General features: G+C 44.5%; 1 protein-coding gene across 1 annotated transcript in view; it reads right to left on the reverse strand.

Moving 5' to 3' along the window:
- The window catches only part of LOC148508430 (C-Jun-amino-terminal kinase-interacting protein 3-like), a 111,352-nt gene that overhangs the window by 51,679 nt on the left and 45,409 nt on the right, over window positions 1–14,264 (reverse strand). Inside the window, exons 9-11 of the mRNA XM_088444545.1 lie at window positions 10,702–10,759; window positions 6,295–6,447; window positions 4,045–4,096 (exon numbers count right to left, since the gene is read on the reverse strand). Coding sequence (XP_088300671.1) covers window positions 4,045–4,096; window positions 6,295–6,447; window positions 10,702–10,759 — 263 coding nt within the window. The remainder of the gene's footprint in view (window positions 1–4,044; window positions 4,097–6,294; window positions 6,448–10,701; window positions 10,760–14,264) is intronic.

The following is a 14,264-nucleotide window of genomic DNA, read 5'->3' on the forward strand; positions in this document are numbered from 1 at the left end:
TAGGGTCACTTTTAGGGACAGGGACTTTGCAGCACAGTAGTAGAGATGTGTCCACATACATCTATTCTCCATGCACTCCAAGTTGCTCCACCCATAGCGCAGGAGTGCTGTGTGACTCGGTAGCACTGAGTGTCTTTTATGCATTTTTTTACCTTAAAATGCGTCTTATTAGCACAAGCAGCTTCTGCTCGGGTGCAGATACACCGAACTGGCTCACAGAAAATAAGAACTCTATATAACAATGAAATCAGCAGAAGCTGCTTGTGCTATCAATTTGATTCACTGTATGATTCAGATGCATATGAAGGTAAAAAGCTGAATAAAAGACGCTCACGCTACCGAGTCACGCCATGCCATAACAGAATTCACACACACCACCAAGTGATTTATTTTTAATCTAGTAATGAAGATTCAAAAAAAAAAAAAAACTCCCCTTCCATGATTCGAACCCCGGACCCCCAAGGTGCAAGGCGCAGACCATAACCACTGGCCCACACACTCTAGCCATATTGAGAGCTGCACATATTGTGTATGTGATGTGAAGTGTGCAAATTAAAGCAGGTAATGTGTAAAATGTCAATAGCAGGCTCAGCATGTGCCAGCATTGAATAGAAGCGAATGATAGTGGGGGTGGTGGTGAGCCATATAATGAGCTCAGTGAAGTTGAATAGTAATGTGTGATGGTGGAGGGAGGTGGAGAAGGAACTTGGGTGGCCATACACAGAGAGGAAGGGAGAAGGGAAGTGCAAAGTAGTGTATTTTAAAGTATTGAACCTGACATGATCTCTCTTTATGAAAAACTTGCCCCCTGTTATGTGTACAATACAATGTCTACTGTATAGCAGGAATGCCAAGTGGTGGGATGTCGAGAGAAATGTTTGAGTCTAAGGTCACAGGAGTGCTGTGAGACTTGGTAGCGCTGAGCGTCTTTTTACCCTAAAATGCATCTTATTAGCACAAGCAGTGTCTGCTGATTAAAATGATATGCACCATGCCTATGTTCTGTGAGCCAGTACGGGTGTATCTGCAAGCAAATTACTATGTTAAAGTTAGAAAGCCAAACATTTCTTTAACCTTGCGCCTCTTGTCAGCAGCTATTAACCTCTAAATGGGCACACCCTAGTCCCAAAAAACAAATGTATAATACTGGCAAGAAGAGGTATTGAGCGCTAGCCCTACTGGACACAAACAAATATAATATTATCACTATGCGTAGCCAATCCAATCCTGTGTTGTCCTATTCTCCCGAACAACTGGATTTAAACTTACATTCAAGTTCTGACCCGAGTGTATATAAAGGTATCTTTTGATTGTCTTTCTGGTATGTTCTATAATCACAATTGTCAGGACCTCATGGAAAGAGGAAACTTACATTTGAATCCTATCTCGCATACACATCACGGTTTCTTTAAACTCCAAAGATGCAGGGAATATCCTCATATAAAAATATATTCATATACAGAAAAATATAAAACAATAAAATGGACATCGGAGTACGGACAAAGGGCCTGATTCAGACCCACTCGCGAGCGGCTGTCCGCTCGCAAGTGGGTCGATGTTATGGACTGAGCATGCGCACGACGGAGGGAGCTCCGTCGTGCGCATGCGCCAGACGCGACGAGCGAAGGAAAGTCCTTCGCTCGTTGTGTCCGATCAAAGGGGGCGTGCTGTCAATGTTGATTGACAGCACGCCCCCTTTGGTGGGCGTGCCTCCCTGACGGGGGCGTTCCCACGGGAACGCCTCCCGTCAGAAGCCGGCCCACTGACATCACTAGTGATGTCAGTGGGAGTGATTTTGGCTCTGATAGAGCCAAAATCACTCCGGAGCTTGCGGTTGAAAACCTCAACCGCAGGCTCCGGCTCGCAATTTCGATGGTCGCGATGGTCTCGACCATCGCGCCCATCACAATGCACGCTCGTATAGCCTGTGGGTGGTGACCCACAGCTATACGAGCGTCCAGGAGGACGCTCCATGAAAATGGAGCCCGGCCCTCATTCAGAGCGTGCGCTCTGCTCAGAGCGTACGGCTCTGAATGAGGGCCAAAGTCTTTATCTGTCCTCCTAGAGGAAAAAGTACTGTATGCCCGCCGGGGAAAAAGTGTAGCTTCAACGCGTTTCGGAGAACGGAGAACTCTTGAAAAAGGAGAAAAGGATTCTCCGAAACGCGTTGAAGCTACACTACCGGACAACCTGGAGGATAGTGCCGACCCAAGGAGAACCCCGGCGGGCATACGGTACTTTTTCCTCCAGGAGGAATATATTTTATATGAGGATAGTCCCCGCATCTTTGGAGTTTAAAGAAACCGTGATGTGTATGCGAGATAGGATTCAAATGTAAGTTTCCTCTTTCCATGAGGTCCTGACACTTGTGATTATAGAACATACCAGAAAGACAATCAAAAGATACCTTTATATATACTCTGGTCAGAACTTGAATGTGAGTTTAAATCCAGTTGTTCGGGAGAATAGGATAACACAGGATTGGACTGGCTACGCATAGTGATAATATAATATTTGTGTCCAGTAGGGCTAGCGCTCAATACCTCTTCTTGCCAGGATTATACAATACGTTAAAGTGTTACAGTCGCTGTTGGTGTAACGTAGCGTTTTGCGTGCAGATACACCCGAACTGGCTCACAGAATATAGGCATGCTGTGCTATCAATTCGCATCGCTGTGTGATGCAGACGCACTTCAAGGTAAAAAGTTGCATGCCTTGTTAGTACACCGAGTCATGCCTTGTTAGTACAGTACATGTAAACACATTCATCATGTCTCAGTGAAAGCTGTGCATGCCTGTGACCCCTGTCTGAGCCCATGAGACAAATATATATATATTTTTTTTCTAACATACTGTACTGTTATTATTTAATACTTTATTTACACATTCTTCTACAGCCCTGATTCCATGACCAAAATTCTATACTATAGTGTACCGAAGCACAACTTCTGTCAGTCAATCATTGGGCAGTGATACAGAAAATGTATTGGAAATCTGACGCATGTGCTGAGTAGTTTAGGAAAAGTGACACCTGGTGGACAAAAAGTTGTATTACACAATATGACTTTCTTCCAGTACTACGCTGTGTGGCGCGACTCAAGGCTACTGTATGGCGCAAGATGCATGGCTCGCTACATGGCTGTATGGAGCAACACACTAGCTGGGCACATCTGTACCTGCCTTCGTAAACTTATAACGGGGATGAGGCACTAGGGGGAGAGTGAAATGTGTTGACCATTATTGTGTCGACCATTTGAACTAGTTGACCATCTGGTGTCGACCTATTGACTGTTGATCTAATTACTGTTGATCCATTATACCACACCCGTCAATAATAGTTTACACCAGACAAGAACTATTGTCCTACTTTGAGCAATCAGTTGATCCCAATGTATGTGCAGTCATATCCCTAGCCACTCTGAGCCACAAATATTTTAATGAGTTGACATAAAGGGGTATATTTACAAAAAAGTGTACGTTTTTAGAAGTTGAGTTGCTGCCCACAGCAACCAATCAGATTCTAGTTATTTATCTAGCACCTTCTAGAAGGTAAAAGCTAGAATCTGATGCTATGGGGAACATCTCCATTTCTAAACACACACACTTTAGTAAATATACCCCCAGGTATGAGTTTTATATCTGTTTTTAAAGAAGACCTTGCAGTGGGTCTACTGGAATTAGTGCAAATTTATTCCAACTAATTTGCAGGCTGAAGATTCACAAAAGCTGTAACCTCATTCAGCACCCTCATCAGTATTGCCCAAGTACAATAAAGTGCAATCAGCATCATTGTGATCTTCTCTTTACAGTAACCACAGGCAATGTTACTGATTTCATAACATTTGGCCCAGTGCTATACTTTCATAAAGTAGCCCATAAGTAGCGTTATTAAATGATTTAAACGCCTTGGCTGTCTGGTATAAGCGATAGGGATTCCCAGTAATCCTGCATTATTAAAGTATGCACATAAAAACAAATATTGTATAATTTGGCCACTTCTCCTTTCTGTATTTATAAAGTTGCTTAAAAACTGAAAATACACACCTCAGCATTTTCTCTGTATAGCTTTCTTGCTTCATCCAGCTCAGCACGAGTCCTTCAAATTAAGAAATAAAAGCTGGGGTTAGAGAAATAGCGCATCTTAATTTCATTAAAAAAATTGCAGTTTCCAGATATGAAGACTAAACTGTACACATAATATATTAAATTTATAATACATGATGGAACACTCAATACTTATGGCATCACCCAAGAATGGAAGAACATATTCTTAGGTGTTAATATACGGCCTCTTAAAGGCTGGTACTACACCCTAGAGTGACATATATTACTGCTTAACGCATAATATCAGATGATGCTGAACTACAGTACTGTACAGAAGATACAATACTGTAGATCTTTAGGTCTTAATGATTATACTATCCTTGGTTAACAAGGTAAATTGAGAGCAAACCAAGAAATTTTTTGAGTGCGTTGTTTCCTGCTTTTAATGTTTGGTAAGATCTGCGTCTCTCAGCGGTTGCTGGGGATGCATAGAGCCAGCTGGAGTGATGCTGCGAGAATGGCTTCTCATTCGCTGGTGGCCTACTCACAGCATGGGATCTTCTCCGAGGTATCTGCACCCACTGCAGGTAGGCGCTCTGGTCCCCATGCCTCCCCCGCTATTGGGCAGGGAGCTCCTGGCCTCTTCAGTTTTGGGAGGGTTCCACTTCAGGCGTCTCTTTTCAAGGTGATGCAGAAGAAACAGACTTCAGATCCAGAAGAGTCTTCATTAACAAAGAAGGTTACACCAAGAAGGAGGAGCCACACGTATTTTTAAGGGCCCAACCTTCTCTCTGAGGAAGACAGCCCAGGTGCCAAATTGTGATACCTCGGTGGCTTATGGGGTGAAGTGGGAACAATGCTTTCGGAGTTGAAGTACCTTGCTGTAGGATGGTCTTCTACTGAAAATACTTGCTGCCCCACCTGGCAGAGAGGCAAGGTCTATCTCCAGGCTAACAGAGATACGGACAAGGATATGATGCAAAATAATAATACAGTTTATTCAGCTATCTGGTTTAAGGCCTAATTTAATCACAAAATATATAATCAAAGTTTTTTCCTACACTGTATCAAAGAAGTGACAATGAAATCCTATACAAAATTATTAAATGTAACAATTATGCAAGAAATAGTCTCTGTAGTGCAAAGCATTAGAGTAATGGTTGTGGCCAGTTGGTGCACGGTAAACGTTGGCTAGCATAAGGGAGTGATGCTTAAAGTCCTGCATACTAACAAGAACAGTTGCAGCACTGCCTGTAATGAATGTGCGAGATGGATTCAATGATAATGGTCTCTGAAAAGCAGGTGACTTTGTGGAACTTGGACATGTGTAATATAGCAACTGGAAATGTTGTCTCACCAAGCAGCGTGTTGCTGAGACAGCTTCCGCTCTGGTACCAGCCTCAGCCAAACTTCTGCAGCTCATCACTGCTCTGCAACCTGTCCGTCCACCTCAGTCTCTCATTTGGGATCTCTCGGAGGTTGTCACAGTTGATTCTCTCTCAGAATCTGTCAGCCTGAAACCACTGTATATTCTCTGCTACTGTTCTCACGATGTTACCCTCCCTTTGCTCTTCTGCTCACCTCCGCTCTAAATAAGATGGTGACACCTCAGGATCAGGGAGCTTTCCCTCCGTCTGCTGGCAGTTATAGGCCCTCAGCTGTTCTCTCCCCAGCTGTCACTTTTGTGCACCCCAGAGGATTGTGGGGGTCTAGTCTCCTGCAGCAGTTATTAAGCAATTAAGGGGGGTGGGGGAGTGGGCCATATCATATAGTGCACCATCGGGACTTGCACCAGCCCCATGCTGAGTACAAAACCTTCATGAGAGTATGGCCTCCAAGGTACGAGATTAAGGGTCTGAGTCCATATCCATTCCTGCGACACTCCCAAAAATATCTTTGTGCATCTGCATAGCCCCCCACTAGTAAATATAATACAGATTGATCCTGCGACTCTGTGCACAGACGCCGTGGAACTTGTGCACTGTGCAACTCTAGTAGGGATTTAGACGCATGTACAGATGCAAAAAATACAAAAAAAAAAATTAAAATCGCCAAATTATGTGAGCACTGCGTCCAAATCAGGATCAGGCCCAGAATGTGATGATAGTAATGTAGAGAAGTCAAAAGAGCAAGGGAGTAAATGGCAGGTAATAACATCTGTAATTTGTATAGCCTTCATGTATGATTGTGCCTGACAGTTTCAGAAGAGACCCTGAGACATTATGTAATAATAGCGCGTCACACACTCACATCTGCAGGTCCTGTTCTGTCTCTTTTTGCTTCAGCTCACAACGACTCAGGCTCTGAGTTACATTTTCCATCTCACGTTTAAGAGCCTCTCTCTCTGCAGACAGTTCCTCCACTCTTGCAATGAGGCTCTTTCTAGCCATATCAACCTCACTCCTATGGAGAAATATCATTACCAAATAATTATTCTCAAATGTAAGGTCATCGCTGATATGAAACATTTCCTGACCTGATGCTATCCTTTACCTAAAACCATTTACCATGATACCCTCTTGCGGAAGTAAGAGTGCGCTCAGTAGAAAAACAATAGGGTGTTGGGATGATAGAGTGTTGGGATAAGCAGATACTTTAATAAACATAACCAGGAACTGGAAGAGAAGAAGCACATTCTTTCATAACAATAAAATACAGATTAAAAAATAAATAATGAGTACGCATATAGGTCCTCATTCAGAGGCGGTCGCTAGAAGCGAGCGCTCTCTCTGAATGAGGGCGGCCGCTTCACTTTTCAAGTGCGGCCTCCTGGTCGCTAGCTAAGCTGTGGGTTACCACCCACAGCTTTAGCGACCGACCAGGTTGATGGTCGCGATGGTCAAGACCATCGCGACCATCGGGGGTTGCGACGAGACCCTAAGGTTGGGTCTCGGCAACCGCAAACCCAGGGAGCTTCCTGCTCTGATCGAGCATTAAACTCCCCACTGACATCACTGCTGATGTCAGTGCGGCCGCCCACAAAACGACAGGCGTTACGTCAGGAACGCCTCCGTTTGTGTAGAAGCCTACAAAACGGGGCGAGCTGTCGCTCAACATCGACAGCCGCCCCTTTTGTAGTGAGCTCCGGAGAGAGAAATTCTCTGTCGCTCCGGGGCTTGCGCACGTGCAGTGCGGCCGCTGCTCGTGTGCAGGACCTAAACATCGAACCGGTTGCGAGCGGTCAGCGCTTGCGACCGGGTCTGAATGAGACCCATAGTGTATCAGGTTTTTAGGATTTGGGTTTTTTGGCACAAAGAAATTGGTATAAAATCACAGATTAAGTCTAATGAAGCATGGCGCAGGTGACTCACATTGGACCAGTCCTTTGCCTTTTTACCATGGATTGTGTACTTGATCCTCAATTTTGCATCTTAGCTCGCTTAAGCCGGGTTCACACTAGACGATATGTCGTACAATTCAGCGGATCGGACGACATATCGTCTACATCAGGCAGAGTGTACCCGTTACGTCGCTGACGATGCGTGCTCCTGCGCCTCGTCAGCTATATTGCCCATCGGACCCCCACTGTCGCGCTGTTGCTCCCGGCATTGGCAAGTGTGTACGCACTTGCGAAGCCGGCACTACCGCAGGGACCAGCAACACGATACATCGGCTGGGTACACATCGTGCATTGTAGCGTACTAGGTACTTTGGATTAGTGTTTTGGTGAAACTAAGGCCCTCATTCAGAGCCACTCGCTAGCGGCAGTACACTCGTTCTGAGCGATGTTCGCACATCTGCGCATGCGTACGGATTGTTATACGCATGCGCGAACCAGTCAGTGCGGCCGAAATTCATGTGCTCGCAATATAGCGAATGCCTGCTATTTTGAGTGACAGAATGAGGCGTATGTGGGTGGTAACAGGGGAAGGTGCTTGAAAATGGGGAGTGGAGATCCGAACGCAGGCGTGCTTAAAGGTCAAAACGGGCGTTTTATGGGTGTGCATAATTAATACAGCAGCGTCATTGACCACGTCACTGGGTTATTTTATAGCCAGAACTGCTCGCAAGATTGTGGTAGCAAAAACCAACCACAAGAATAGCAAGCAGTTCATACGCTGGTCGATGTACTCGATTAATCTAATAAATAGCGGACATGACGTATGGTGCGAGCGGCCAGGGGGCGTTTTTAACAAATAAACGAGCGTATGTTTTGCTCGCTCGTTCAGACTTAGAGGTGTGAACAGACTGCAATTTGCGAACGGATCATTTGAATAGCCACCCCTTGTTTTTGAACGAACGACCGCAAATAGCGAACGGCTCTGAATCAGGCCCTAAGTCACAATGTCCGTGGTGTGCTAAACGGGGCTATTTGGTGTGATAGAAGGATAGGTGTATGTGCACACATCTGTATTTTATTAAAATGACATGACAACTGTATATGTGCTGACAGAGGCAGCATGGGTTTAATGTGTTTTGATACCATGGCAACCTATACACTACATTGCCATTACATATTGGATGTCTCTGCACTAACTATGATGGAGGATGTCAGCTGTCTTGATTTAAAGGGCTGATATTTAAAATCAGAATATTTCTTAAGATCTTTGAAATTCAACACTCATAATGCATAATGGCCAATGCCTATGATTTAATCAGGGGTGGCCAACCAGTCAAAGGCAAAGAGCCATTACATATATGTAGTCAATCGAAAGAGCCAATAGCATGCGCGCCTACCTGTCACAAGGCCACGCCCCATTTTAGTGTGCACGCCTTTGGTATGACATTTGCAGGAGCATGACCTTGTGTCACACCCTGTTTTTAGTCATGCTGGGGGCGAGCCCAGAACATTAAAAATAAACATTTTACATAATCTTCCCAATATACATTTTTCAAGAAAAAGCCAGAGCAACATACAAAACATTGAAATAGCCACGTTCACATAAAATACATATTGAAATCCAGAACCACATAAAATACATTGAGAATGCCAGTGCTCATTATGCTGTGGCCCCCGTAGTTGTGCCCCATATGCAATGCCCCCAGTATTGGTGTCCCTTATGCAATGACCCCTGTAGCTGTGCCCATTATACAATGCCCTCTGTAATTGTGCCCCTTCTGCAATGCCCCCTGTAGTTGTGCCCATTAATCAATGCCCCAGTAGTTGTGACCTTTATGCATTGCCCCCTGTAGCTGTGCCCATTATGCAATGTCCCCAGTACATGTGCCCCTTCTGCAATGCTCCCTGTAGCTGTGCCCCTTCTGCAATGAACCCTGTAGCTGTGACCATTAAGCAATGCCCCCAGTAGTTGTGGCCCTTATGCAATGCCCCTGTAGTTGTGCCAATTATGCAATGCCCTCTGCAGTTGTGCCCCTTCTTCAATCCCCCCTGTAGCTGTGCCCATTAAGCAATGCCCCATTAGTTGTGGCCCTTATACAATGCCCCATTATGCAATGCCCCCAGTAGTTGCACCTTCTGCAATGCCCCCTGTAGCTGTGCCCATTAAGCATTGCCCCCCAGTAGTTGCTGCCCCTTCTGCACTGTCCCCTGTAGCTGTGCCCATTAAGCAATGCCCCCTGTAGCAGTTCCCCTCCTGCAATGCTCCCTGTAGTCATGCCCCCAGCACTAGCCCCCCCCACCCCTACGAATAAACTTACCTTTGTGCTGGCACCGTTCCATGACGTCAGGGCTCCCGAGTCCAGCCGCTGCTGCTTCTGATGTCGCGCCGCAGCTGCTGCTTCTTCTTCTGCCGCCTGCTGGATCTAACTGGATCCAGCAAACGCGCGGGCTCCTCACATCACTGGTGATGTCACCTGCACACTGCATTACTGGGAATGCTGGCCTCTGAAGCGATCAGAGGCTTCTTTAGCCTCTGATGGCTTTAGAGACCAGCGTTTCCAGTAACAATGGGGGTCTGCCGAGCCGCGAGCCGCATTAGAAGCTCAGAAGAGCCTCATGCGGCTCGAGAGCCATGGGTTGGCCACCGCTGCATTATATAACTAGTACTAGCAAATTGTTATATAAGCTATAGGAAATACTTGTAATTCCCAGTGGTCATCTCCAACATCAGAGAGACATTTGTTAGAATTGCTGTCGATATGCAATTCAAATGTTTTCTACATTTTCACGTTTGTTTCATTGGATGTTTCCTCACACAGCCACAATCATAGAGATGCCATGTAGGCAGATTCTGCCGTTCAACCCAAAAGTCAAGTGATTTATGATTTAATATGTTGGCACAGGTGAGTGGATAAATTGGACAATATACGGCTGTTCCGCTTTAGGTCAATTTGCCGAATCCCTTCCAGCTTCACTGCAGCCTATTAGTGCGATCAGAGGTTTAACGCATACACAGGCTGGTGTGATGGTGGTTGTACTCTGCCATGCCGGATAATAATCCTATGGATGTATAACATTATATGATATTGGCATCATTATAGAGGAGCACACTGCAGTAAGTCTGACTGGCTATAATGGTCTGCTGATTGGCCATGGTATGCTAGTGTCTGTGATAGGCATACTGGACTAAGGACTGTTATAATAAAGTTGCACAGACTATGTTGCCATACATTAATATACTGCAATAAAATAATCACATGGATGCATGCACAATGGCTACATGTTTTTGTGCACTCAATGGATGTGTAAACAAATGATTCTTATGCTAATAATTTATTTTCTAAAAAAAAAAAAAAAAAACACCTTGTAAAACTTACTGTGCATCTCTAAGCTGTGCATTCTCTTCTATCAGAGCATCAACAGAATTACCAACACCTGAGAAAAGAGGAAACACAACAACTAAGGAAAAGAAAAATATGACACACCAACCTGTGTTAAGGAAGTATCATAAAGCACAATGGGGAACGTTACGTAAACTAGGGCACAAGAAGGAAACTGTAAAAAAGTGAGCGACTCGTAGGGGTCAATCCAATCAGGTGCGAATTGCGAGGTGCTATTTTCTCTTCGAATTTGCACAGCGAATTAATTTTGCAATCCAATTAGAAACTCACACTGAACTAGTCAGACTGATTTAGCATTTTTCTATTCGCAAATCCCTGAGAGTGAGAGATGGAAAGGAAAATCTTCATTTTAGGGTTAAAATGTCGGGACACTTGGCCTGATTAGGACCCGCTCGCTAGATGCGTTCTTTCTTACCCAGCGTATGCAAATTCGGCTAAGTGACAGCACGGCAGGCGATCGCACGGCAAGGCATAAGCGCGCAAACTATGTCTTGGTGTGCGATCACTTTGTGTATGCAGCCTGTCTTAAGACACCCACTTGCGCACGTCATCTCCAGCAAGTGTATGCAACCATCGGTACATCGGGTACCATCAGAAGGGAACGCAGTGCTTGAGGTTGACTATACCCTACCTCAAGAACTGCGAGCATCAGTGTGAAAAGCAACCAGGTAACATGTACAATGACGCTGCCTGTTAATTATGCATGCCTCGGAAATGGCGTTGAGACGCTCAGACACGCCTGCGTTCACATCTTCTCTCCCCCGTTTATAGTGTCCAGCACCTGTCACCACCCACAAACGGCTTCTCCTGTCACTCACTCTATACAGTCTATGCACTACGAGCGTTCGCTTCCCGATCTCTAGCTCTAGTTCGCGCATGCGCAGAATGCGAACAGCGGCCAGCTACAAGAGAGTGCTTCTTAGCGTCCGAGTCTGAATCAGGTCCACTGTGCTGAACCCCTTGACACACCCTAATGACTAATTAGGCAGCTGGAAGTTTCCAATTAGCTTAATTAGTCCAATAACTACATGTAATTTTTGGGGGTAAAAAAATTTTTCCTCAAATTTCCCTAAAATCAACTTGTCAGTTTAGGCACCCCAAATTTAATTCAAATATTTTGTTAATTGAAAACTAATTGTTTATCTTTTTTTTTTTTTACAATTTTGAAGGTGCCCTCAAAGTACCCCAATTTCACCTTTTTTTTGTTTCATTTGTTTGAGATTAAACAAAAAAAAGTTAATTTATCATAATTTTTTTGGCATTTAAAAAAACAAAAAACAAAACATAAGTCAGCAATTTGACACCATTTAAAAACCTGCTCTACCTTCCTAATGCCCACAAACAGCCTTCTATATGGTCCTGCTAACGAAATTATCAATTTTGGGGGGTCCAGGATGGTCTCCCCACTTTTTTATGCACTTCTCTCACAAGTCATTTGGCAGTCAATTTGCAAACCTCCGCTGCGAGTAACGCGAATAGGCATTTTTAATTGGATTGGAGAGTTCTCAGGGGAGCGCATTAGTGCGAAGTCTGCGAGTCTCAAGAAACAAACTCGCTACTCACAATTCGCAAATAATTGGATTGACCCCCTAGTGACCAATTACACATGTGCTTTCATTTTGTAAATGCTGTTCAAAAAGTAACCGTTGCCTTGAGTAAACAAATCTTCTTTGTAGAGTTAACAGTCCAGCAGCTTTAAATACCCACTGATTTATTTAGGGGACAAACACCATCTCACAATTTATCAAGCAAAATAAATCTACAGTATATCAGCTACTGCAACACAGAGCATGAAGAATAGAAAGGGATAGACCCATGAAGGACATTGTTATGATCCTCCCATAACCAAGTCAGGATACTGCATACAGACTAGTATACCCGCCTCTTGAAAAAGCCGCCGGTGTGCGGTGAAACGCGTTGAGGAAACGGAGCTTTTCATCTTGTGACTACCGCCATCACCAGCTTTACTATCACTACACCCTCACTGTGGAACCTATCTACAGCAGCCGACTCACCGCGTGACCCGCGCGGCTCTTTGGTAGCAGGGCACCAGGGAGTTGCGGACGGGGAGACTCGTGGAGAGAGAAACTTGCTGCTTGTACCGGGAGGAATCTTCACTTTATCACACACTGTGTGGCGTGTGACGTGCTGGAGCAGTATCACAGTACAAGGCTAGTGAGTACTGTGGATCACTGATCTGATTATATGCCCACTGGTTGACATTGTCAGTGCCTTGACTTACTTATTTAAATAGCTGGTATTTTGTAGTCACCCAGCGCTCACCTTACATACACCATTATCTTTATTCAGTGCCATCACTATTGCCCTCATTGGCCTTACCCTCATTTAAGGATCATCAGTTTACCAATGTAGGAATTGGATTTTAGCCTTATTAGATTTACGTGCATGGAACTATCACAGCTGATTTAACTCGATTTAGGCTGGATTACACTGGTGGATTCAGGAGCATTATTGTTTCATTGTAGTTTAATTGTTGCTTTTTTACTCCCGGGAGTTATACATATTGCTTTTATTGTATCATTCATGTTTTTTATACATTAAAGAGATTTTATCATCATCCCTTGCTGTATGTTTCAGCGCCACCCACCCTTTCCCTTTTTTTTCCTATATATTGTTAGAGGTGTGGCCTCTTGTTGGTGTGCAGCAGAACACATTAGCGGGGGAGAGAGTGCAATACACCATTACTGGCGCTTAGACTATTTGTTGTTTACATGAAGGACAATGTATGCCAGACCTTCCTCCCAAAACTTCTGCTGAGGTCAGCGCTGTTTTAGGAAAACCTTGCAGGCCCAGGAAACTGTTCCTGTGGAACGAGCGATAATCCAGAGTGGAGAACGGTGGCTCGCTTTTGCATACCTCTCTCAGACAGAGAAACAATCAGACCTCAAAATTAATTGTAAAAGGCAGTTCTGACTTTCCTGAGGGCATAGATCAAATATGACAAGAAACAGATATTTTGCATTCAGAAGCCTGTTTTGTGTGTTCTATATCCTTGAATATTACCATCACACAAAACTGCCATCTCTTCTGCTGCTGATCCACGAAGCTCAACGGTCATTGCGTGTATACTATGCCTACTAACAGTTACAGTCATTGCTGTGGCCATCTTCACTTTAATGGTAGTCCCACTTAGCTATACTGTCATTGTTGCTTCCACATCTGCTGAGCTACCAATTAAGCTCAAATATAGCTGCTGTTGCCATCTCTATTTGTCTTATAAAAAAATTGAGCCCAAGTGTCAATATCCTGGACGATAAGTCCCAGCTGCACAAACTGTTGACTCTATGAAGCAGCCTCCACCTACTCCATTACCTTGTGCAAACTGACTTAAATGCTTCTCCCCTCTGTATCACTACTTACAATAGCTAATTAGCGTTCCTCTACAATGCAGCTTCTCCATTTACCTACTCATGTTCACCGCACTTTCTACAACCTCCTCTCCCCTCTCCAGCATCCTTTCTCCCTCTCCTATTATTTTATACTCTTCATTACTTCACTCCACGCTAGTCTGAACCAAT

The sequence above is a fragment of the Taudactylus pleione genome, unplaced genomic scaffold (genome assembly GCF_031769625.1).
Source record: "Taudactylus pleione unplaced genomic scaffold, aTauple2 ptg000366l, whole genome shotgun sequence".
Lineage (NCBI taxonomy): Eukaryota > Metazoa > Chordata > Amphibia > Anura > Myobatrachidae > Taudactylus > Taudactylus pleione.